Genomic DNA, 26,701 nt, shown 5'->3' with positions numbered 1-26,701 from the left:
TACCGTTACCAATCCCATTGGAAACCGGCTCCAAGCCCCACGCAGAATTCCAGTAAAACTCTGTCCTAAAGGGGAAACCCGGGGCCATGCAAAGCTTGTGTTTTGTTGGCTCGGGCACAGCGTGCTTCTGGGGCCTTTGACCTCCTCCCTGTACCCTGACTCCCTCTGCGGCTCTTCGTTTGAGCTCTCTGTGAAGTGGAATCCATCACTAATGTCTGATATTTTTATTATTTGTAGGGGGAACTCTTAAAAGCTGGTAGCAATTAGAGCTTAAACGTCTTGGAATAAAAAAAAAAAAAATCCTAAGAAGGAAGTTTAATGCTAAGCAGATGTGCAGGAGCAGCTGAAATATGCTAGCTGTCTTCTGCTTCAGAAGCAACCTCATCCACATCTAGCTGCTGTCAGGCTGGGGCGGCTGAGAAGTGCTTGGGCTGGGGAGCCTGCGTTGGGGACCTGTGGGGTGATTTACCAGTTAATGCTTAGCTTGCCCTTTTTTTTCTGGCATAGACCAATGGTTTTGACAAGGAGAAAAAAATACTTTGTTTAAAAAAAAAAAAAAATTAAAAAAATTGATAGTAGCTAAGGGAATTGGGTTTTATGGTGAGTTTGGTTCCGAGAGATCTCTCATGGGGTGTTTGTAAATACTGCTACTGCAGATCTAGGTTTAAACTCCTGTTCTTGTGCAGACAGATCCAGGGTAGCTCTAAGCTTGTGTTAAGCGCCGCTTATTCCCTTTATCCATAATTGTTGCCTGTTTCAGCCTTTTACTGGATTTGGATTGGGGCGAACAGTTTGAAGTCTTCCTAGTTGTTCCTGCAATAAATCTTCTGCTTTATTTATTGCTGCCATATTCAGGTTCTTCTGTCTGGAAAAAGATCTGACAGCTGACTGAAGTTCACAATCCTGTTCCTGAAGGCAGTGGAAGTCTAGTCAAAAGCTAATAGACAAGTTGCTGACAACAACTCCTTCACACCCTTTCCATGCGTGCCCCGAGTCTGTAATAGAAACATGCTGTATATTCCCTCCATAAGCTAGAGCACAAGTTACTCTGCCAGATGATTTCCTGTTGTACTCTACCAATGCAGAACCTTTTTTTTTTTTTTTTCTTAAATGGTAACCCAAAGTAAATTATTGTAACTTACCACAGTATTTTGTAGTGTATTGTGACAGTGAAGTGCACGGGTTTGGGAGTTAGAAGGTTGGAAGACTTCAGGGTTTTCTCAAGACTGCCGCTATTGAGAACTGACTGAAAAGCAAGCAAAATGCTGAATCCATCTGAATTCTGTTTTTTTCCTAATGCAATGAAAACTGTGATTTAAAGAAAGGATTTCAAAACCTCACCGTTCCCTTAGCACTGGGGAAACGCAGCAATGTGTTTCTTGGACTTCTGGTTTCCAGTGGGAAGGTTTGAAAGCTGTTTCTTATGCTTATGTATCATGCTAGCAATTTCTCATACGTCCTAGGGATCTATTACTGATTTTTGGCTGTCTTGTTATTGTCTTTTGACCTGCAGAATATCAAGTCAAATAGACAAGGCCAACAATATAGCTTGCCCCTCACTACAAGTGGTTGAAGAGTGATTTTTCTCTGCTGTTAAACTGATGGGTCCAGAATGGGGTTCCCCGTTGCAAATGAGTTTTTAAAATTGCATTTTGGAATTGCTTGTCAGAACTTAGGAAATTCTTAGCCTGTCATACTCTCTTGTCTCTTCTCCCAGGCAATGGGAGAGTAACAGCCATCCTTATCTCCCTCATCCCACAGCAGGGGAGTGTTTGGTGGTTCTTATTTTGAAATGGGGGCAAACCTACTAACTCTTAAAACATGCTTCCAGTGTATTCAACCAAAAATACCCCACCACTTAGCATTTGAAGATTATTCCCAGAATCCCAAGCCAAGTATTTACACCTCGTTTCATGGAGGGGGAGGGAAATCTCTTGACCTTGTTGGTAGCAACTCTGTTGGCTTTCTCCTTAATCAGGTTTCTGCCTCATTCATTGTCTAAAAAATGGTATTTCTAGTTAAACTTTAAATGTATGTTTTTTTGAGCTTTGTACTCTTTTCTGTGGAGTATTATTTGTCTGTTGTTATTTTCCTTAATGCTATCCCAGGGTAACAAAATGCAAATGCTTGTAGAAACTCACATGTGTTTGCTAAGCTCAGTCTCTGAGTTGCCTGTTGGTCTTTTGGGGATCATTAACAGCTGCAAAGCTAAATACTTTTGCAGGTCTGAGGCTTAATGAGTCAAACTGTCTCTTGGTATGCATTCCCTGTCCTATTGGGAATGAGCTCAGAGCATATTTTATTCAGAGATCTCAAAATCAGATCACTACAGATCAGTTTCAGAAGCTCTGAAAGTCTGCTAAAACATAAAAAATGAACTGGGTAGTTCTTACGACTCGACCTGTAACTGAGTCCCCATCATGCCAATGCCCCTCTTAAGCAAAAACTTAGTGTTTTCTTCGCTAACTTTCAAACTGTCTGATATGACTGTTTTCTTGTTTCTCTAATTACTTTCTCTTTTCATGGCTGCCCTCTTCTTGGATTTCAAGTTTGGATGTCCAGTTTGTCTGAGACTCCAAAAAAGAGTGTTGCTCCAGGTAAATTCTTGTGTCTTGGTGTTCTGCATGCTATTAAAAAGAGAAGTCTGTAGTTCAAACTGTGTGTGCTTTTGGAGTGGTCTTGAACGTGAGTCTGTAACAGTGGATATCCAGAACCCGTCGTCTACTTGTGTATTGGCTTTTCATGATGCACGATTTCTGATAAGGAAGAGCTTTGCTTTTGACTGCTGCACACCTTGATGTTGGCACTAGCAATGATTTGTAGTTTGCTGTGTTGCATCTTCCTTGCCCAACTCAAAGCCACAATCCAAAGCAGCTTCCCATCTTGTGGTGGGTTGACCCTGGCCTCAGCTAAGTGCCTACACAGCTGCTCTCTTGCTATGCCATGTGGGATGAAGGAGAGAAGAGGAGGAGCAAAAGCGAGAAATTTTGTGGGTCAAGATAAGAGAGGAATGTGACTATGTGCTCTTTGTTCTTCTGAAATGCTCTTTTGCTTTTCCACAGTAAGTAGAAAAGGTTTTATATGGAAAACATGGGACTCTGAAGAAGATGCAAAATTTTCATGGGAGCATCAGACTCCTTATCACAAGGAGTCGGGAAGGAGGAGGGAGTGGGGAAACAACTTCTAGGTGAGATGTCAGGGTCTGAGGAGAAGTAGTCCAATACAAGGCAAAACCTAAGTTTTACAGTAAAAGGGGTCAGGACTTCTCCTGAGTAACCAGTGGATTTCTTATGCAAACATTTGTCACCTGATGTGGAATACCAGAGAAAAGGTCTTTTCTTCCTTCAGAGTTAGCATGAATGATCACAAGCCATAGAACCTGTGTCTGTACAAGATGCTGGCCTGGTCACCTGGGTGGTTAAGGCCACACATAGGTCTGAAGGCAAGGAGAGATGGAAACACTCCTGCTGCTTTCCATACCTGATATCGTAGATATTCAAGTTCATGCCCTGTTCAAAGTATGTGAACAAAATCCCACCATCCTCAATGGATGAGTGCTTGCTTGTCTGAGGTTTTTAGTAAGCAAAACTGCTGTGATTTCAGAAATGCTATCCTTGACAGAAGTTGAATATATCCCTGGGGTGATTCTGCCTGATCCTAGCAGAGTAGGTCTAATTTCAGGGTGGTAGTTAGATATAAAAGTGCAGAAATATCTGAAGTATTCAAGTCACGGGAGCCTGGTGGTTGATAGGTCACCAGGAAGTTCAGACAGAAAAACAGAATGAGACTGAGCAGGAGCAAAATGTGTTGAGGAGGAGACAGAAGAGGTGGTGTCGCTTGTGAAGAACGACAAGAAGCCTTCAGATTGCCTGGCTGGGGGGTGAGGCTGAGTTTCCCTGATTCTATATCTGTTGGGAATGTTTCATGTTGCTATATGTAAAATGACAAATTGAATGCTGGGGTTTTCACCCTTCTTGAAGGGCAAAGAAGTGAAATAATTAATAGGTACAAATTTCTTCCCTTCTGTTGACTGCTTTTAGCTAAATGCGTGTTGCTAGTTTGGCTTCAAAAATATCTTTGCGTGATGATAGGGCAAATGTAAGTGATTAATTGCATTGCATGGTGCTTGAGAAGGTGAATGTTGATACGTAATCCTGCTCAGAAGTCTTCTGGTGCATCTGGCAGGTTCTTAACTCCCCATGCTGTTCCAGTTCACATGGCCTTTCAGTTTACTTCACATCCAAATGAATCCCAGGTTTCCAAGACAGCTACTTCTCAGTCCAGACTGCCATGGGCTATATCCTAATGTGGCAAGGTGATGGATCAGACTTGAATTTGAATATGATCTCCCAGGCTGGAGACTAGAACAGAAGCCAATTTTGTGCTGCCTGAGCTCCAGCTGAGGGCACGAAACTGTTCCATGAAGTGGAGACTCTAACCAAGGATTGCAAGTGGTTTAATTTCCTACTTTGGAAAAAGATGGGTGCTGTACAGCCAGATCCTGAAAGGTGCTGTGGTGGAACACCCCAACTAGCATTAAACTCCTTGGCTAGTCTGCTTTGTGCCATGTGGAGTAATGGGAATGTGTTGCACTGCTGAGGAGGACTAGGGCAAATGCCAGAGTATATAGGTGACTTCAGCCTGGTGGAAGACCCTGTCTAGCAGCTGTGTGAAAATCTCCAAGCAGTTTAACAGATTTGTGTGCAAAATACTTCAGTATTCTTAACTGTTGCTACCTGTAACCTAGTTGGTTGGAATTGCTGTTCAGAGAGCCAACTTTCCAAGGAGTAGAAAGAGGACTCAACTTTTTTTTTTCCTTTTACCCTCCTGCCTCTAATTTTTCTTGGCTCTGTCTTAAAACCTAGCAGATCAAAAATAAAAAATAAAAATCCTGAGACTAACAAGCTCTACTTGGCAAAGGTCGGCACTGAATTTCTCCGTTTGTCAGGATTTTGTTGGAAATGCTGCTGAGGACTGTAAAGAAGGAAGAACTGATCTGGAGCACTCGCTTGTGAGAGCGTCTGCCACTTACCATGGGCCAAGCTCGTTCCCAACGTGCTCCCCGTGGGGGCTGTGTTTTGCTGCTGGTTTTAGTTGTGCGTCAGACACGTACTCCAGTGCTGGAAGCCACAGTCTACTTTAAAGCTGCCACTTGTCCCAAACTCTTGAAGGCTTATCCAGATCTTGGCTCTCAGAAGCGCTAGAAAATACTATGTGTGCCGCATGCTGGGGAATGAATCCAGGCATCACGTTAATTTTCTGCTGCTATGATCACTAGTCTTATTCCCTTCTTGGTGGCAATGCATGCTGTTGGCTTACGCGCCCTGTAGCTGTTTGTAGCAGCAACCCAGGGGACCAGGAAGGAATTAATGCAGCTCATGGAGTTACCATCTATACCAGACTTCTGCCTGTATAGCCAGAAAGATAGTAAGAAGGATTACAGTTTTTAGCTACTTTGCAAGGAAGCTATTGCCTCCTCTACTGAAAGGCTTGCAGAGCATGTGAATGCAGTGGAGTTGAGGAAGATGGATGGATGGATGTTCACTTGTGGAGAAATTTCTTATATGTTAATCATGGCTGCTAACCTGGGATGAGAAGTTTTACATGCTGACGTGGCCATCACTGGGTGATCTGGCCTCAACCTTCTCTTACTCTCAGTCATTCTTTGGCCTGAGAATTTTTGTAGGCCGAACTTCTCAGGCTTTGAGTCTTCTAAATTACTTTAATGGTCAGATCCAAACCCTTCCCTTTCTGTTTTAAATCCTATTGCTGCTTAATAGCAGGGTGTCACCTGCTTTTGAAACTATTTTCTGAAAACACAGAGGAGAATTGCTTTGCTTTTTATAAAAGACCTACCTGGCCAAGCTCAGGAAATAACTACAGAACTGATAGTGTATTAATAACCCATTTGATAGACTTATCTAAATACTTATTTTCATCTATATGAGGCAAAGAGGCTTTTCCCAGTGCTGTTTTATTGCCAAGACCTGGGGACTGGGCCGGGCTTGTACTGAATTCCTTTAGTTACACTGGGTGGTGCTGAACTTCTGTCTCTGTCCCTAAAGCTTTGTGGCTTACGACTGCTACACTAAGAGCTGTCGATCTCTGAAGTCAAACACTGTTGGGACTGGGGGAATTCCTGCCTAACAGAAGGGATGGAGATGAATCCCCTTTCCTATTGTCACAAGCTGTGAGGGGCCTTTTACTTCCAAGAATAATCGACGTGCAAATACAGTGTGAATTTTGGTAAGTGGGAAGGGGGCTGAAGTCAGGCTGCAGTGCAGGAGTATCCAGGAGATGAGTCAAAGACTTGATTGTTTGTTTAGGGCACATTAAGAAAACAAACAAACAAATACCAAAATAAAACAAAAACCTCCTACTGAATAGAAGAGAGATCCTAGGCTTAGAAACATGGTTTTGATCTGAATCCATATTGTCCTCAAGCAGATTTCTAGGAGGCTTCAACAGCCTCATCCCACTGCTTACTCTAGGAACCGGTTATTTTAGCAATTGCTTTTTGGAGACCACCGTGAGATTGGGAGCTCTTGTGTAACCTTGTGTGATTTATGTGAAACTCTGCTTTTTATCTTGTGTGCATTAGACATTTAACACAATTTTTAGGCAGACCTAAGCTCTCTATCTTAAAATATTTGGGGGCAGATCACTGGTGGAAGGCTTAAAGAAAACACGCAGTTTTTAACATGTTTATTTATCATAGTGACTTGGTCCTTCTGATAAGAAATAAGAGGTAAAGTTTTTAGGGGAAGAAAATCCCTTTGTTTAGAGCTGGGCATATGGCTGTTGTGAGGTGATAGACGGATTGAGGATTTTGAGTAGGCTTGCTGCTATTCTGGATACTCTTTTTCCTCCTTTCCCAAACGGAGTTTTCCAGAGATACGTAAAGACTTACCCTCGACGAATTGGCTTTAGGCAAGAAACCACAGCTCTAGATCCAAGCTACCACAGTTACTCCTCCCTATGCGCAGAAAACCGTGAAGCTCTGACTTTATTGTATGGAAAGCCATGACGCTCAGAGATGCTTTCTGCCAGACATCCCTGTGTGCAGACCCTGCACGTGTCCTCAGCAGTTGTGCCCGGCTTGGAAGAGCTGCACTACCTACCAGTTGGTTGTTCAGCTGTGAATCATCCGTATGGCGTTCACTGACCGTTTCTGTGGTTTTGGCGGCTTCTGCAAAACTTCCACTGACCACCCCAGTACTAATTCATTAAGTCTGAATCTGTAAACACTTGATTGATAATCATAAAAGGGTAATATAAAAGCTTGTGCGCTGTATGGATTAAAAGAGCAGACATGTTTATAGCCTGATAACAACAGAGTACTCTGGCAAAGATCAGGAGTCTCAGATTTCCATATCCAGATGATTTTATTTTTGGAGTCCAGTTGGTGGTTTTAATTTTTGGCGATTGCAAAACCATCATAGGTCTTAGCTGTTGCAACACAGGAGGAGGAGGAAGACGTTCCTTGGAACGGGTGCTCTGCGCTCTTATTTAGGAGGCTTCCAGAGTAGTTGCCGGTCTCTGAGTACAGCAGGAGTAATGATGCTCCCTCCTCCCTGCCTGGCGAGGGGGACAGGGTGCAACTGTGTCACTTAATAGTGCCAGCTGTGAGGGGTATGGACAAGCCCCGATGACATTTCTGCCCAGCCCCAGGAAGGGAATCGCTGAGGTGAGGAGCGGGAGGATTGTAAAGTGGAGCCCTATGGAGAGGAGGAGGGGTATCCTCAAGACTTTAACCAGGAAACGGACTCGAGGCAAAAATAAACGGAGAGGCAAGCAAACTCTTATTTCAGCCAGCGATCTATCGTGCGTTCTGCTCTGGGGAGGGCTTGCAAGTTGAAGCTAAACCAAAACACTAATTCTGCTTTTTTGGGGGGGAAGCGGGGGGAAACTTTAGCTGGCACATCAGCTTTGTCCTATCCTCTGCTTTCCGTTTCTTCTGCCTAGGCTGAAGAGTCTTTTAAAAAAAAAGTGGGGCTCTGGTGTTGGGGGGCATTGCAGTGTGCATGTGAGCTTGCTGGGGAACTTGTGCTGCTCTGCATCCCTCTTCTCTGGCGTGCTTCACACTGAGCAGCCTGTTACTCTTCATGCTGTGTCCCGTGTTACAAATTAGACCCGAACTAATTGGCAGGGATATGGAAGTGCCCACAGCGGTGGGTGTACTTGGTGCTGTGCTCTCTGAGGTTCTTTTGAACCCCCTTTGGGGGGGAAAAACCTGCGGTCTCACATAACGTAACAGCAATGTTGTGAGCATCCTGAGTGTCACTGAGGAGTAATTAATTTAAAGATGCTCGTGAGGGACAGAAGGCTGAGAAGGGTTAAATTTGGGTGGTGGGTTTTTTGTTTTTGTTTTTTCTTTTTTTTTTTTTACCATACTGACTGTGGCTGAAGGGAATATAGTAACAACCTAAACCAGGCTATCCACAAAATGTTTAATGCTTTTAATTACCGGGAGGAGCTGTTTCTCTGTCATCTTTCCTCTTCTCCTTCCTCCTTTCTTTCCTCCTTTACTGAAGTCTTCCCCACTGTGCAGTCCTTAATCCTGGGCAAGCATCACTCCAGGAGCCATAGGGACCCCACCTCTCCAAAGGGGGATATCCTCTAGGCATCATCTGCTGTAGCTGGAAATGATCAAGTTTGACCTTGGTTACTTCCTAGACAAAGCAATTTATCACCCTGGGGTGTTTTTTTTTTGTTGTTTTAATAGGAACCCTGTAACACTTATACAAGCTTCTGTTAAAACAGACTGTTGATTGTACATGTTGCACCAGCCACCATAGTGACTTAGAAATCCTCCTGCAGTGAGTACCTTATCCAAGGCAGGACAGAGTAAATGGCATCGTAAAGTGCTGGGTTTCAAATATGTGAGTGCAGATATAACCTACCTTGCCGGACTGTTCTATAAACTGACTTTTTTTTGGAGCCAGAGTTGCAGAGGTGGATTTGAAATGCTGCTTCTCCGGGTTTCCTGGCAAGGTTGCTCCACTGGCACATGGTCCCTGGCTTGGCCTCAATGGCTGATGGCGGGGTGTTTGCCAGCCTGGTCGTCTCCTTGTTCCCATCAGGGTCATGTGCAACACATGAGCACTGCTCCTGCTGCCAAGCCAATGCTGTGCTTTGGGTTTTTTGCCTTACTCTGCTCCCATGAAAACTGTCTAGGAGATAAGAGGAAAGAAGACATTTGGGGTGTCTATTTAGCAAGTAGCTTCCTGCATGTCCCCTGCTCCCTTTGCCACTGTTTGGTCCCTCCTTTTGTCCTTCCACACAGTGAATTCTCTGCTGACGCACATGTGTAAACATAAGGCCATGACAGCTTTTGTTTCTGGTTAGAGAACTGGTATTTATCTTAAGAAGACTAAAATGAAGTAGGGGTTGTAGGTGTTACTTGCATAAATAGGTTGAAGGAAGATGATAATACTGCCTGATTCTGGACTGGAGAAGGGACTGTGCGGGAAGCAGTGGGAAACAGGGGAAAGCATCTCGTCACACTCTGGATAACCAAATTAGCACTGGTTTAAACCAGAACACACAAGTCAAGTTGATTCATTATGACCAGAAACACGATGCTTATTTGGAAAGAACAGCTATGGTGAAAACTTTTATTATAAATTTCAACGTTGTCAGTTCATGGTCTTCTCCCCCTATTCCTGCTATTGGCTGTGGTTCAACTAGCTATAGAAAAGCTAAATCTCTTAAACACAAACTTCTAGAAGAGGTGACTCCTCTTTAAAGAAAATTAACCTATGTAACCTGAGGAGAGTCAGAGGCATGCTTAGGGAGCAAGGAAGTCTTCTAATTTTCTGTATTTCTTAAATCTGGTCCAAAGGGAGGCATTGTGATAGCGTTTCCTTTCAGGAAATGGTTGAATTAATTGCTTTTTGTTCTAGGATTTTCATTTCACAGGATGCTGTTTTAATGGCTGATGCACTCTTTACCTCTGTCTTGGCAGGGATGCTAATTATTTGTCTGTAGAATCGCTTTGCATCTTCAGCCTAAACGCATATGAACATGCTGCTTTTGGAAATACAGCACTGAGCATCCTGTGCTTGGCTGTCAGTCCCCTGACTTGTCTGGTGGACAGTTTCAGACCATACTGCTTCCTTCCCGTCTCTTGTAGCCAATTTGTCATCAGAGATTCAGGAGACCTGGAGTCTGCTCCTGGCTCTGCCCCCATCACGTGAAATGCAGCAAGTCGTACATCTGCTGCTGTCTCCCCTTTCCATCTGCGTCTTAATCTAGAGCGACAGGAACTGCCTCTTACTGTATAAAATGTATAATAATGCTGTTGGCCCAAACCACTCTGCCCTAATACACATTGCTGTAAACGGGAAACCTGTAAAATAGTTTTGCATTAAGGCATGTGTCCAGTGCCTCTTAGACAGAAATCGTAGGTGCTTTTCACTTCAGTTTGACACATAGTGTGTGTAAGTGAGGGCAGATTAAGAAACCCTGGTGTCCTAAAGGTCTTCATGACTCTTTGAGGTGGTTTCCAGGCAGAGCACAGTCAGCCTGTGCCTGGGCTTGGGGGTGCTGAGGCCTCGGCGGCACTGTTTATGTGGTACTAGAGAGTCGAGATTTATCTTGTACAACGAACGGCAGAGCGAGGAGGTGCCTCTCCGTGTCTGGCACAAGCGGCATGCCTGTCTCACAGCTCCACCTCAAAAGGCACGATTTGGGTTTGTGGGTGAAAAAGTTAGAAATCAAAAAAAAAACCAAAAAAAACCCACAAAAAAAAAACACACACAAAAAAAAACAAACCCCAAACAACCCCACAAGAAACAACTCCAGGTGTGTGGGGGAAGGGAGAAGAACAGTTATTTTGTGCCTCTTTTTGACCATTTGTGTGAGATCCTACGCTCATTCATAAATGGCTCTGACAGCCAAAAGCCCTCAGTATGAAGAGAAAGGGAACAACCGGAGAAGCTGGCTCCAAAAGGTGCCGAAGGGTGATGGAGAGGGGGAAGCCAGAGCTCTGTGCCTACTGGGGCAGCCCGGGGCCGTGGCGCCCCGATCCCGCTCAGGGCTGCTCTGCCGCAGGGAATGCGGAACTGCGTAGCTGGCAGGGGGCAGGCGGGGGGTGGCTGTGTTTGAGCAAGGATCTGGCGCTATAACTTTTTTCTTTCTTCTGTTTCAAGTAAACACTCTTCCCCGCCCTCCCCTCTCTCCCTCCACCCCACCTCCCTCTCTTTCAATCCCGCTCATGTGTTTCTATTTAAGGGCTGCAGTGCAGACGAATATGATTGGCATCTACAGCCCCCTCTTGACTTTCAGCTCAAGCCTTTAGAGTGGAGAAGGAGCTGAGCCGCCAAGGGGAGAGCTGTTTTTTCTTTGGGTTTACTGGGGGGGATGGCTCATCTGTGGATTTATGCTGCTTCTGCCCAGGATTTTTCTCTCTGAATGGGAGCAAGGATTGTGGAAACCATGTTGGGAAGAGGTTTATTTTCAGAATCCATCATGAAACTTTGCAACTAATTCACTGTTTTCAGCTCCTTTTCGTATTTTTTTTTCCTCCCCTTTTTTCTTCTTCTTCTCTCCAATGTCCCTCTGTGCTGCTGGGTTGTGGGCCAGAGGAGGCTGTTTCTATATGGCCAGCCATTTGGGGATATGCTGCGAGCCAAGGTTGTTTGCTGATTCGCTTGGCTCTGGTGACAAGTTGGCCTGTCGTGAATCGGATGGACGGAGGTCGCTCTCGAGGAGCCATGGCTGGAAGCTGGCTTACGGCTTGCTTTTTCCCTTCCCCAGGTGCTGATGCTAGCTCTGAACCTATGATCCTGGAGCAATATGTGGTGGTGTCCAATTATGAGAAGCAGGAGAACTCTGAGATCAGCCTCCAGGCTGGAGAGGTCGTGGACGTCATAGAGAAAAACGAAAGCGGTAAGACACATTTGCTGCTTTTCCCTCTTCCAATGGTCCGATTTTTTTTGTATGTGTTCCTCTTCTTTCAGTTTCCTCATCACTACTTGTAGCTGTACGTTAGCTCCATCTGGTACAGTTACTATGTCTGGCTGAGGATGTTGAAGTTTCTCAATGTTGATTTGGGCTGGGGGCCAAATGTTGCCTTCTACTATAAGAATGTTTCATAGGTTTTGTGCATTAATTAGCCAAAGTACGCTAATGGAAAACGAAGGTGAAGGAGAGAAGGATCTGCAGCTAATGAAGCTGATATATAGTAGACTGATACAGTTGCCCTGCTGTCTCTTCAAGTCTCTGTCAGCATTTCCATTACTAAGTCCCTTTTCAGAGGATTTATAGGATGAGTGTTTAAAAATTGCTTGGGATGAAACTTGGCTTGACAGCTTAGCCCGTGGCCCAGAGCTCAGTAGGGAGGGGGGAGAATGTGCGTAAATACGTGGCCATGCACAGTTTCAGAACTTCTTGCAGAAGTGTTAATTGGGGAATTTTGAGGCAAGGAGGCAGAGCCTGTCACGTAAAAGCAAGACGAAATCCCTTTTTCTGCCATCCCTGGAATAACCAGCTTCCACTTGGAAAATGATATTTTTGGCAAGTGTTTGTATAGATATCTTTTGTGTACTTTAACTCTTGGATGTCTGGTAGCTTTGAGTCAGCCTGAACAAATACACGAGACTGCGTCCATGTGAGTGGTTGGAGCGGGTTAGCAGCTGGTTTGAATAACTGCCTGTCTTCAGCAGCTCCCCCTCCTCCCCTCCAGCACTCCCTCCGTATTAATTCAAAGCTGTTGTCCAGGACTGGTTTCCAGCCCACTCGTGACTTGTGTGTCCTCATCCAGAGGAGCTGCTGGCATTTGGAGCCGTTCGAGTGAAGGCTGATGTCGCGGTAGCTCCCCATGCAGGGCTTTCACGGCTGGCTGGATCTGGAGCATGCTGGGCATGCCAGAGCTTGGGGGAACCAGGGCGCCCTGATCTCGGACTCACATCCATCTTCCAGAGTTCTGAGTCAGGTTATCCACAATGATGACCATGCGTTGGACTTATTTATTTTTCTTTTAACTTTTCTTTGCTGTCTGAAAGCCTAATGCTTGTTTGGCTGAATGTGACAGAGTCAGTTGCTGGCCAGTGATTTAGTGTGGCGTCCAAAAGGATAGTGTGTGGAAATGCACTGGCTAGCATGAACAGAAATGCTTGTGTCCTGGATACTGACTGTGTCACTTGCAAAACTAGTGGAGGACAAAATGCTCATCTGACCTTCCAACCTAGGCAATTCTATGAAGTAGAAGAATAAAGCAATCGTTATGATTGAAGTGTGTGTGTGTGGGGGAATGTCTTAACTTCTTAAACTGTGTCTGGGCTAGTGGACAAGCATCTTCCCTTCCAAGCCTGAGGGCTCCTCATTGTCAATAGCTGGTGTTCCTGCTGTCAGAACAAGCCTGGTTATTGTGGTAACTTATATTCATATCCATGATATCCCTGTCTTGGATAATGGCTTATGGAGCCAAGGGAATTGGGCTGTTAAATAATGCAAGAAGTGTCTAAATTCCAAATTACAGTTCCTTTGTATTTTCTTTTAATGTGGCCTCTCTGCCTTGCACAGTTCACATCATATTGTATTGAATCACATGGTATGTGGAGATATAAATGGAGAGTGTCAGGGTTTGAATTTAATTAGTGGGTCCAGAAATATGACTCTTCTAAGGAAACATCCTTGAACTTGGATTACAGTTCTTAATACCATATTCTGATGCTTAGCAGCTGGATTTCTTAATGCCCATGTAAACAAGGAAGGAGATCTGAAGCCCTGAATGCCATGCTATGATCTTGTCCTTTATATACATGTGTATAAAGTAAAGATATTGATTTTTATTTTTTTTTTTAAATGTAAGTCACTGGTCGGTGATGGAGAGCGCATCATTTGCTTTGGGTACTTGTCTAAACTGTTCTGGCAGGGAAATCATGTTTCAGTTGTTCCAAGAACAGGACACCAAACATACACTCTCAATCTCCCCTAGGTTAGGGATACCCCAGGAATGACTGTAATACTATGACTTCTTGTCTCTTCAGCAATAGCTGAACCTATAAATGGCATGTAATGAAAGCAGCAAAAGTTTCTCAAGTGTTAACTTCGGAAACTCATGAGTTATTGTTTGAATTTGGGTATCTGTTTAGTGTAGGCAAGCAAGCCTACAAGATGTGGTTATGACTTCTAAGAACATGGGGAATATGCTTTTCAAGAAAATAAGATTATTGAACTATGCATGTGTGTAGTAGTTCATCTGACTGTATGCTTATGTTGACGTGATAAGCGCTGTGAAACTATATCTGTGATTGTACAAATTGTTCTTCTCCTGATCTAGACAAGCAAAGGTGATGTAAGGTGTTACGGATGTCACCTGCAGCAGGGATTGTTCCTTCAATGAAAGGAAGGAAGCATGGTTAGATGGAAGTATGGTCTCTGCATGGCTGAGAAGTCCCATCAGACTGGACAGTATGCATTGGATGTGCTGCTGGGCCAATATCTCAAACTTCCTTGTGCACACAGATGCGTATAGCACATCATATATCTGGTGTGGGGGTTTCTAACTGTACTCTGGGAAAGCTAGATATGAAAAGGCACAAATGACCGCTTGATTTTTTTAAAACCTTGCCTGAACAGGGTTGCTTGCCAATGCCTAGAGGCACTTCAAGGGTTCTTTTTTTTTTTTTTTTTTTTTTTTTTTTTTTTTTTTTCCTGGAGTGGGAGAAACCTTGACTTGGCTGTGCTGCATGGCTTTGGGGAGGAAACACTTTCTCTTTGCGGGTCAAATGGCCCTATGCTTTTTACACAAGGAAGGTCAAAACTAGTTTCCAAACAATGGTGCCTGTTTTGTGTCCTGCTGTATGTTTTCTTCTGAATGCTTCTAGGGCCTGAGCTAGGCCTGTGATGTTTGCCTCCAAATTGAGTACCCCCTGAAAGGATGTAAGCTCTGCTTTCAAAGGCCAGTGTATAGGGCAGAGGTAGAAGGGGAAAAAATAATCTGATACTTGATTTATTGAAGCTGTTCTGGTTGTCATCAAGCTACATTAACTTCATCTTAAGTAAGTGTGTTGCGTTTACTGTATCGTATTATTCAGTGTTACTTTTCCCATGTAAGAAATGGCATTTAAGGTGTCTTGCAGGCAGATATGTGCAAGCCCATTTGGTAGGGCCTTGTGTCATACTTTGTCTTCTCTTTCACTAAAAGAGTTGGATAAGGTTGTCTTCGTTATTGTGCCAATGAAAGTTATGACTTGGACATCATTTGAAGTTGACTTAAAAGCGAGGTCAGTGTAGCATATGTGCTAAATAATTTCTGAAACCCTTCATCTCAGTTGTGAAGCCCAACCCGACTGTTGCTGCAATTGCCACAGAAGCAAACCTTGCTAGACTGAAAGAAATCGGTAGGATTTCTATACTTCAAACAAATTATTTAGTAAGGTACCAGCTCTCAGATTTGGCACTTAGTTTTTAGCAGCAAATACCTGTCTTGCATCAGCAAAAATTGTCCTTCAGACCTTCTGAATTCTGGTTACGTGAGCAGAAGACCCGCAGTGTGCCTGATATATCTGATGGATATTTATCTCATTCTTTTTTTCCTTAGCTGAGAAGGAAAATCTGCATGTAGCACTGGTCACAGATGCATCAGGAGAAAAAGGGAGATTTACAGTCTCTCCAGATGGTGTCTGGGATACAGGGCTTGTCTTTCTTGCTGGAGGTGACTGTAATTTGTTTAAAGGCACTGTGTAACCAACCTGCAGTGTCCAACACTATCTAAACATTTCTGAGCTGTTTCAGAACAATAATGCGAATAGTTGAGTCAAGTACATAGGCTTCTTTTAAATCTTAACAAAAAAAGCCTTGTGGAATGACTTAAAGATGTATTTCTGCTGCAGAAAGGGAATGTTGTGACTTTAAAGCAGGAATCTGCACAGATTTCTTTAAGGTAGAAGGGGGAGGGACTGGGCCAGAGCAGCTCCCTCTCTGCCAAGTTTTGTGTGGATGTGGCTTGAAACGGTCAAACTATAAACTGTGGCAGCAGTGTTTGCAATGGAAAACCTGACAGCCGGTGAAGTATAAGCATACTCCTGAGCACCTCTGCCTCTCCTGCTGCTGTTCTGCTTGCAGGCAGGACGGGGACTCTTCCCTCACAGCCTCCGGGAGCCATGTCTGCGGTGGAGGCATCGTGGGATGGTGTGTTCAGCTGGGCTGAGCGGGATCATAGCCATTTCCTTTGCAATTACATAACTGCAGACTAATTTCCAGTATTATATTACATACAATACGTAAAACAAAGCTATTACGGCTAGTGTAACTTTTTTGGGATGCAAAGGGATCTCTGAGAAGGGAGGCTGCTCTTCTCCCCTTGACTGGGAGGGGGGACATGACACTGAGGTATCACCATAAGGAAGGTCTCTGCTTGTCTCAGTGCTCTGGCTTAGGGGTCTTGAGACTTGCTGGTTGGGAGATCAGTGTGTGGCTGGCAATGTGCTCCCCATCACCTTTTGACTTCACTTGTGCCGCTCAGCAGCTGCAGTCGGAGAGGGACATAAAGAGGCCACAGCTCTCTTGTGACTCTGAACTCCTGGGGCTACGCTGGCTTCCCTATTGCAAACTCCATCCTCTTAGATTGAGGGCTTTTTGAGTTTGGCTTCTGCCTCTTCATAAGAAACATAGCACTCTTTATTGGAAGGTGTTGTTCTCTGGGGTTAAGTAACTGGTTTTACTTAGTACCAAATAAGACCAAGTTTACGTTCTTGATGAATTACTATATCTTGTCTAAAGGGGCACTGTTCAAGTGGACCAGATAAAAACCCCAGCTTCTCTGTTTCTAGCATTTCATGGATCATCTTTGATCCCTATATCCCCTGTGCCATGCCTGCAAGTAGCATTGACTTTTTTTCAGTCCCTTTTCTTTAGCGTGGTGGGGGTTTTTGTTTGAAATTCTGTAAAGACAGATCACGGAATCTTCAGAGTTGGAAGGGACCTCTAGAGATCATCTAGTCCAACTCCCCTGCTAGAGCAGGATTGCCTAAAGCACATCCCTCAGGGCTGCATCCAGGCGGGTCTTGAAAATCTCCAGAGAAGGGGACTCCACAACCTCCCTGGGCAGCCTGTTCCAGTGCTCTGTCACCCTCACTGTAAAGAAGTTTTTCCGTGTATTTGAACGGAACTTCCTATGTTCTAGCTTGTGCCCATTGCCCCTTGTCCTGTCGCTGGGAACCATTGAAAAGAGCCTGGCTCCGTCCTCCTTAAACCCACCCTTTAGATACTTGTAAACATTAATCAGGTCCCCCCTCAACCTTCTCTTCTCCAGGCTAAAGAGTCCCAGCTCTTTCAGCCTTTCCTCATAAGGGAGGTGCTCCAGTCCCATAATCATCTTGGTTGCCCTACGCTGGACTCGCTCCAGTAGTTCCCTGTCCCTCTTGAACTGGGGAGCCCAAAACTGGACACAGTACTCCAGTTGTGGCCTCACCAGTGCAGAGTAGAGGGGGAGAATGACCTCCCTCGACCTACTAGCCACAGTCTTCCCTATGCAGCCCAGGATGCCATTGGCCTTCTTGGCGACAAGGGCACACTGCTGGCTCATGGATAATTTGCTGTCTACCAGGACGCCCAGGTCCTTCTCCTCAGAGCTGCTTCCCAGCATGTCCGCCCCTAACATATACTGGTGCTTGGTATTCTTCCTTCCCAGGTGCAGGACCCTACACTTGCTTTTGTTGAACCTCATTTGGTTCTTCTCTGCCCAGCTCTCCAGCCTGTCCAGGTCACGCTGGATGGCAGCGTGTTCCTCTCTTATATCTGCTTTCTGCTGCTTTACCCCTTTCTCTAGGATGTTGTCTTCATGATCCCCACGTTTTACACAAGGGGAGCTTGGCATCAACTGCACTTCTAGCAAACGTCTCTGAGCGTTAGTATTATCATTTTGCAAAAGCTGGCCAAAACCAGTGCGCTTCTGTTTATTCTAACAAATAAGTGATATGCTAGCAGTTTCCTAGGCTTCCAGTGTGGGTGTAGGTCTATACAAAATTGCAAATGCAGTTACTGTGTTTGCTTATGAAATGTCAATAGCTGTGTGTTCACTGGTTGGATGCATTGCCAGACACAGTATGCCTAATTGCCAACACCATGCTTTATTTCAGGTGCAATTGTGCATGCTGGTGTTCCCCGGAAAGCTTTTTTTTTTTTTTTTTCCTTACAAAGCATTTTAAGAGAGTGTGGTACATCAGATGTGATTCCGGACTCGATTTGTGTTTGTACATTCATCAGTTTGCTCAGAGAGGTCTACTTTGCTGCATTGCATTTCTGTTTCTTCCCAGCATGGCTGTGTATTTGAATTTTAAACCTTGTAAGAGACCATGGTCGTGATATAAAAAGTAAATACTCCCTCGTACAGCAGCCCCTTCTCTACATCAGTCCTGGAGCTGTTCCTGGAATTTGAGGAGGAGAAACAAACACTTATGTAGGTTGAAGACTGTTCCTCTAGTACCGGTGGCTTCATCCCAGAGGACAGGTTTAGGTAAGTGGCCACCACTAAATACCTGTGATAGCTTGTGTAACTACTCCTCTGTGCACCGGTGTTCATGACTCTAATCAGTAGAGCTGAGTTCAAGGAAGGATCACCCCAAACCCCTTCAGGAGGGGGAGGAAGGGTTGCACTTTGGCTGTGGCAGTAGACTCCAGTGCCCTATTCTGAACTCAGTGCTTGCCTTGCCATGCATCCTGTCTTTCTGGGCTTGTCACCAGCCCTGCAGCGAGGATACTTGATCCACTTATGAATCAGTTCCTGTCCTGCCTCAGTTTTTTGCCCAGTGTATGTACTAAGGCAGACAAACACAGGCCATCTGAGGAGGCAGGGTGGGTGATGAGGAATTTTTGGCTAGGAGTTACTGGAAAGTTATTTAATGTCCTAAAAAACAGTGTTTGAAGCTTTTCCTCCAAACAGGGTCAATGCTGGCAAAGCAGAGATGCTTTTCTCCTTCAAGTGCTTCCAGCTCAGGGGCTTGAGAATGAGACTCTGCCTGAACAGAGAAACCAGAGTTGTCTGTGATGAGGGTCAGGATGCTCAATGGAACTTGCTTGTCTTTGACTCTCTTTGGGCTTTTTGGAGATAGTGATCGAGGTTGGTTGTTCTCTTGCTTTGTTTTGCAGTGGTATAAGCAAAGCATCCTGTTAATGCATCTGTGGATGTGCAAAGGGTGGAACTTAGTTAAACTTTAGCTGTCTGGAAGCTGGCATCTGTGGAGAGAGCCTGGGGGTCTTGTTTTAAAGTAGCCGATGGAAGTTGGGTCAATGGAGTATTGGTAGGACAGACAGGAACATTTAGACTAATCCAGGCTCTGTGCTGGCTCCAGGGGAAGCCTGAGACAAGCTTAGAGTAGAGAGGTAAAACTGAAGGTGTGATTCACTCTAGCCAAGTTCTCACTAGAGATCAGCTCTGTTCTGGGAATTCAGTGCCTGACCAACCCTGCAAATACTGCAGACAGGCACTCCCTCTTCCAGTGGCCTGTTTGCAAAATGTTGAATGGATAGAGAGAATTTACACTCACACCAGAAACAGCCGGATCAGCAGGAGATGAGGAGGAGCCCTTCTTCCTCTGCTTTTGCCCCTGGGAGCCCAAGGGTGGGGTGACACTGTCTAATGACTTTAGCAGCTGTACTAAGCTGGAAGCAGCCCCTGACAGCCTACCCTGACCTCTCTGGTGATTCTGTTTTGTAAGTATTTTCTAACCCCTTTCTTCTTACCTTCCCTCCCCCCCCCACCTCATCCCCCAAACTGATTGGATTTTTATATGTGCCTCTCTGCAAAGGTAAGGAGGTGGTGGCTGCTTTCTTTTTCTGACTGTTCAACTTTCACCAGGCAAAGGATGTTGGTATGGCTGAAGCCCTCACTTACGTTTCAAGAACTTAACTTAGATTCAGTTACCCCTGAGCTGCAGTTCAAGGCTTCCCTGTACCCAGGTTTGAACAATAAACTATTTGGAACTGACTTTTCTAGACCTGCCAATTGTGTGAGCATCACCAAACCAACACCTCAGCTGAGGTTGGGAGGCTGCTGCATAAAACAAAATGCTTCAATTATGAATGTGTTGTAATATTCATGCAGCTATCTTGTGGTGTCTAAATGGCTTTTCTTTCCCCAGCTTAGTAACTTACATGGCAAGTGACCTTTTTTTTTTTCTATATTTAAGAGCTTGGAAGGTAATTCTCTATGTTGGAACCAAAGCAGTGGTTTTAATACTCTGGTGTTTGTAGTTGTCCTCTGCTGTGGAAAATTAGGTTGTTCATTGTCACCTCTGAAATACCTGCAGTTTTGTGACTGTGCAAAGGGAATGAGTGGGCTCCTGCTTTTCTGCTGGGAATACTCATTACAGCCCTGTGACAAGGAGAGACTGTCCCTTTAATTGTGCTGTGACATTTCCATCTCTTCTGGGAACACTCTGCATTTGATAGACATCCTTGTTTGCCCGGCTTTGAATTGCAGTGCGTACTTGCTCTAACTTCTTGGTGACAAGCTCATTACGAACACTTGAAATATGGCTGTCTGGTTACACTATGCCCTTTGCAATGCCTAGTTCTGCTGAAGCTTTCCTGGGACACCTCCAGACAGTTCTGGAGCTCTGCTAGTAGGGATGTTTTGCTTGTTGGGATGGAGGAGTTGGTTGGTGTCTTGTATTATTTGGGTCTCACTTGAGTTGGGAGCAGCTGAATGTCATACTAAAGTGACCTTCAGTGCATTCATAAAGCCTTTCTGAAGTCAACTATTAGTGCTGCTCCCTCAGGTTCATCATGGAAGTTTTCAGTGTAGCAAGAAGTTAACGAATATTTTCCAAGTAATGCTGCCTCCTTTCATTCTACTATAGAGGGAGGAAAAACGATTAACAAGTAGTAGGGACATGAGATGTCATGGGGTTATATTCCTCTAAAGCATTCTCCTCTTTAATTGTACCTATCGGATCCCCTCTGTGTAGTGTTTACTTTTAAATTGTTTTAAAGGAACTTCTCTCCAGATAGAGACACAATAAAAATGAACTTCCAATTTGAAATTATTCTTCTAGAGCATATTTTCTCAAATGCTGTGTGCTTCAGTGTGTGGTTTATATTCGTTTTTTAGTCCCCATTGTTTGTCTTAATCTTGGGCAACTGGTATTCTGACAGGGCTAGTTCAATTATGCGGTTTTTTTTTCCTTTTTATGGAGACATCTGAAGTCCAACCACTTTGACTTTTGCATTCATTTGTGTCTTTTCTTTAGCTGATGTCATATGTCTGTGGGACAACTCTCCTCCCACCCCTAGATTTCTCTAACCTAGGGGGAAGGGTTATTGCTGTGAATAGGAAGTCTCCAGATGTATTAAATATGCATCTACAGGGCTGGGTTTTTTCCATTTACTGTCTTCTAAGCATCCCACTGAAGTAAACAGGTTCCTTTTTACATTTCCCTCCGTCTGGCTTGACACGGCACAAAATACTACCTTTTTAGTTCTACAGTTCTCTAATCTCTCAAGAAATGGGAACAGGAGCCCAGAGAGAGGAATCCCCTCCACCTTGCAAGACGCAGCAGCGCAGGCTTGCTTGCAAGGGCAAAGCCTTCACACAGGCAGGATTGAAAGAGGTCCCACGAGGCTGCCAGGTCAGCACGTGTGGAGACTTTTCTTGTCTCCAAACCACAAGAAGTGTAGTTCAAAGGGGGAAAAGTGTATGTCAGCCCTTGCAAAGATTATTTTGTTCCTGCAGCTGTTTTGACTTCCCCATATACAAGGGGCTAAGGCCCTTAAGACCCCTTCTAGGAGCAGGGCAGGGAATAAGCCTGTCTGGACTTCATGTTTGGTAGCCGTAGGCATGAAATCTGTGCCAGGCCTTCTGAGACTGCCCTGCTAGTCTGGCTGCTGGAGAGAGGGTGGGATGTGACTACTGAAACCACAGACTTGAAGACTTAGTTGTCTATAAAAGCAATTTAGTCTTGGAGGAACAGAGAGCACCAGTAAGCGTGGAAAAGTCAAGACAGCAAGCAATACTACCTTTAAGTTTGCTGTACAACACAGCCAGGCACTTCTGAATAGCAGACTCTCTCCAGATCTCTGAAAACTTCAATTCTGAAATTTCCAGCTGCCTGCAAGTTCCCTCCTCATTCCCTTCTCCTCTAATCTGCTGTGCTAAGCCTTTACGTTCAGGCAGATAGTTAAATTCTCTGTTTCCACTGCATACCCTGTTCGGAGCCCAGGATGGCAGGCTGAAAAGGAAAAAAATTTACACAGCATCCCTGGTTGGAGCCTTTACTCATTACCTCCTCTGTTTATGCAGTTACTGCCAGTTTCGGGACCCTGAAACCTGCCCCAAGAAAATGTTTCCAAGGAAAATCTGCTTTTCATATTAGAATACATAAACTTTATAATGATTGGGTTTCCTATATCAGCCAAATAGGTCACCAGCTCAGCACTGCTGCAAGAAACTACCTGAGGCCAAGAAGATCCAAGGATATTACTGAGGCCTTCCAATGAGTTCTGTAGGTACCTTGTGGGCTACATTCCTTGGGATGTGACTGCCTTAAAAAAAAAAAAAAAAAAAAAAATTAAAAGTATTATTTACATAGGTTTTTGCAATTACAAAGTTTCTTTTAAGAAAGCAAGTCACTGAAATGGCTTTAAATAAGCTCTGAAAATACTAAAATGCGTAGTGACTGATGGCTTCTGCCCTTTGTTCTAGTTAATCAAGAAAGCAATTATACACAAAGGCTTTGGCTCTTGTGGTGACTTTAAGGCCTATTTTTCAAAGTAAGCGAAAGACTGATGGTGCATTTTTGTTGTGTCAGATGAGGACAAGATTAATAAAGGATGGAAGAGAGATTTTTTTTTTCCCCAAGCTGCACAGCAAATAAGCAGTTCTAATAATACTTTGGCAGTAAAATGGAAGCTGTAATCATTAGCAGACGTGTTTCAGTTACGACCAGCAACATAACTCCTTACTCTTGGTTTTCATGTTAAAAAGAGTTCAGTTTCCCCACAAACCAATTTCTTGTCCATCTTCAGATTAAGCAAAATTTATAGAAGTAATTGCCTCGCTTAGGAGTTTCACGAAATGGTCAGATTTAGGGGGTGGCTTGACAGAAGGGTGTATGTTGGCTCTTCCTGTCTACCCCTTGGGCTGGGGCATCAGACTTTCCAGCATTCTTGACAGGGACTTTAATTATTTTTGTAGTAGAAAGATGTTGGCTCGCAGCTGGATTAACTGAAGCAGTTCTGGAAGGCGCAAGGGATGAGATGGGCTCTCTTGGATCTCTGTTCTACTGGCTGGCTTCTCTTTACTGTTTTTATTGGCCGGTTTGGTTTTTTGTATCTTGATACTGAGTGACTTCATCTGAAAGTTTCACATGCAATGGGACATCACTTTACTTCAAATGAAACCGGACTGCAGTTATATTGGCAACATAGTCAAACTTCAACTTGGTGATAATGCCAAGTATTTCCCAGACCTTGCTTGAGCCCGTCTCTCCTGTTTCTCCCCGCAATGCAAACACGTGCTGGAGAGCCCTAGCCTGTTGCTTTGAAAAGTTGTTTTAATTCTGTTCACAGAACCACCTCCTGCTGATCTTTTCCCCTCTCCCATCGTGCGCACACCCTTTCTGGTCAGCGTGCTGGTGGGATGGGCTTTAATGCAAGCTTATCTCCCAGTGGTGGGAGGGGAAGGGCAATGCTGGGTGTGCTCATGCTGCAGATCTAGCTTCTCTTTGCTGCTATATTAATACAGCTGCCATATGTTTGCTTAAGAATCCCAGACTGGTTCGGTACTTGGATAAAAGAGAAAATAAGTTGTTACTCTTTCATGATTAGCAGCAGCTTGACTAGCTAGGCTAATGCTGGCAGGCACATACCTGCGCTGTCTGACGAGTGTAAGATAACACCTTCATGATTTGATGTCCAGGTCTTGAGGCACTGCTGACTTTCAAACAGTGCCCATATGTGCAGGTGAAATGTATCCTGCTTAAAGGACAATAGCTCTTAGGGAGTCTAGGTGAGCGCATACAAAACCAGGCAATTGGAATAACAAATTTCAATGTGCTGAAACTGAAATGAAGTTAAGGAAGACCTGAACGCAGGTCCCTAATCAAACATGATGGAGGTGATGGGGGGGTGCAGGGTGGCCCTAGGATTGGAAGAACAGCATCTAATATTAAGCCTGAATCAATGGCTTTGAACACTGTAAGGTGATAAATAGCACTTTAATCTCTCACATGGCCTTTTATAGCATTTGCATGTTATTAGATGCCTCCCTGCATGACGAAAACTTGAGCTGCTTGGAGTGACTTGACCCATTCATCTTAACTGAGTATAGCTGGAGATTCAGGATGGGTAATGTGAACCTGGAAGGATCCATCACTGACCATTTGAAACCCTAGGATTAAACTTGAAGCCAATTCATTCAGTGCCCTGGAAACCGCTTTGAAGAATGTATTTCTGGGTGTGGGCCAGGGGAAGACTGCACACACTGACTCACGGGAGAGAAGGTGAAACTTGCTTGTTTGCCTGAAAACAGGATCAGGAATCTGAGACAGTTTCTCTGAGGTTTTGTTCTTAATACTGACTTAAATTCCTTATTACTGAGAGGGAAACTCTCTGCAGAATATGAAGAACCAAAATTACAGGATGGCTATATGCTCTGTGTGAGCTGGCATATTATTCCCTTGCTTCAAGTAGACCTTCTGTGACCAAAATGTCCTTGAAAAAAAGGAGAATGACCAGAAATGGGATGCTATTTCCATTGACAGGCAAATGGGATAACTGAGCCCTATAGAAAATGCCTCTTTTGCTCCTCCTGAGTGCAGCAAGCAGAGCTGATTCCTGTACCAGCTAGAAGTTAAATTACACACTTTGTCATTCCAGATGACTTTGGTGTATTTTTGGAGCCGACTATACACTTCCTGGGCTGTTAGCATGTTGGTTTTAAAATAAGAAATGAGCCTCTCGGGTTTGGTGTGTGAACCCTTCCACTCAATTGAGAGCTATGAAGTTAAGTCTCTCTTTTGCAGAAGTATCCAGGTTTGAGAGCCAGCCACATGAAAGGGTGTGGCTTTCCCTATGCCACCCCAGAGTCTCCCTTGCAAAAAAATCCGAAACAGAAACCAGCATCCCCCAATGACGACACTGTCCGCAGAATGTGCATGAGAGAACTTGGAGACTGAATGGTTCTGGGGTTGGCTTGCAAGATGCTTGCTGACACTGGTTTAAATTTGGCTCAGGCTACCAGGAATTGTTGTGTAGTGGCATTTGAGGGGAAATGCTGGTGGTTTCAGGGAAACTTCCATTACAGATGAGATGTAGTCACCCTTCTTTCCCATCCATTATGTGCAGACACAGCAGCGGCTGAGTGCCTGGGCATGCACTTCCCCTTGGCAAATATGTCTGGGGGGCAGTGCAGCGACAGGAATAGAAATAGTGACTGAGCCGAACTCATCTGCACCTTAGTGAAGGCCGCAGGCTGCCAGGTTAGCTACTCTGGCTTCTGTAAAATAACAGTGCTGGGTCCTTGATACATCAGGAACACGATCTGCTTGAGCTGAAACTTGCCTAAACTAGTAATTCTTCTCCATATCCCCAAATCATATAATCCTTCCTCTATACCTTCTTTGCCTCTTCTTTAAGCAGACTTCTGAGTGGACCATCTGACTGGCCCCAGGTAGATTTGGTAGAACCTTAAGTCTGTGCAGGAGGGAAGGCCTGCAATGAGGATAACTGAGTGCAGGTGGAGATCAGTGACTTCCTTCCTGGGTATCGTTTATTCTCCTGTGTTTCTTGTTCCTTTCCACTGATCTTCTCTACCTTCTGTGGAGAATCCCATGTGATTAAAGCTTTTTGATCTTTTGTGACAGCTAAATCCTCTGCTAATTTCACCTGTCAAGAGCACATTCTGATTTAAGGAAATGTAACAGAGCATGTTCCTCAAGTTTTAAGGAAATCAAAATCTCTTGTTTCTGTAGGACTGAAGTTTTGCCTTAACCTTGACAGTGTGATGCTGAGGCATTTTTCTGTAACTGTCTCAGAGTTGTGCCTTCATCAGGTCTTGGTGGATGGACTAGAATTGCACTTATAAGGTAGAGCTCTGGAGTCGGACCATCCATTGGTACTTAGTGTTTTTCTTGCAAGTGAGCTGGCAGGAAAGAGCCTTGATTGCTGTAGTGGAGCCTGACCTAGATTGGTAAAAGCAGCCACCACCTAAAAAAGCAAATTTCACAACTGTAGTCACCCCCGTTCAACTGGAGCCACGGCAGAGGTTGGAACGGCTTATCTTTGAATCTGAAGCTGAACAGTAACTCTGGGAGAAAGTGGGCTTGTGAAGGCTGGTTCCTGGAGATAACAAAGTTCCACTGAATGCTTACCTGTGGCCAACTTCTACTTCAGATAGACCACTTCCACTGGTGATATAACAAATAACCACACAAAGAATGGCAGAAGACAGTACAGCTAACGACATGAAGGAACCCGGGTGCTTTTATTTTGATGGCACATACTCCTGTGGAATGTATTTGTAGCCTCAGCAATATCCAATTTGTAACAAGCCCTTTGCATGTTTTTAGAGAGTAGGGAGAGAAAATCTGTTATGAGCAAGCCACTCTTCTTCCTTCTGAGACTTTAATGCAGGATAAAAATGGAAAGATATAGGAGTGATTCATCCCACAGGCTGTACTGTTAATCCCATGAAGTTTATGTGAGTAGTATGTGGCCAGCATCCTTGAAAACGTTCCAGGTGCATTAGTTACGG

General features: G+C 44.4%; 1 protein-coding gene across 5 annotated transcripts in view; it reads left to right on the top strand.

The window, feature by feature from the left end:
- Nucleotides 1–26,701, top strand: part of SH3PXD2A (SH3 and PX domains 2A) — a 264,890-nt gene that overhangs the window by 186,944 nt on the left and 51,245 nt on the right. For 3 of the 5 annotated variants that reach the window (XM_074593123.1, XM_074593121.1, XM_074593125.1), the window contains 2 exons: nt 2,550–2,597; nt 11,761–11,892. In XM_074593123.1, the coding sequence (XP_074449224.1) occupies nt 2,550–2,597; nt 11,761–11,892 (180 nt within the window). Of the gene's footprint in view, nt 1–2,549; nt 2,598–7,537; nt 7,791–11,760; nt 11,893–26,701 lie in introns of those variants that run through there. The other 2 variants (XM_074593124.1, XM_074593122.1) reach the window with 2 other exon arrangements.

The sequence above is a fragment of the Larus michahellis genome, chromosome 6, assembly GCF_964199755.1.
Source record: "Larus michahellis chromosome 6, bLarMic1.1, whole genome shotgun sequence".
Classification (NCBI taxonomy): domain Eukaryota; kingdom Metazoa; phylum Chordata; class Aves; order Charadriiformes; family Laridae; genus Larus; species Larus michahellis.
The sequence above is the reverse complement of the archived record's forward strand: the minus strand, read 5'-3'. Positions and strand labels throughout refer to the sequence as shown.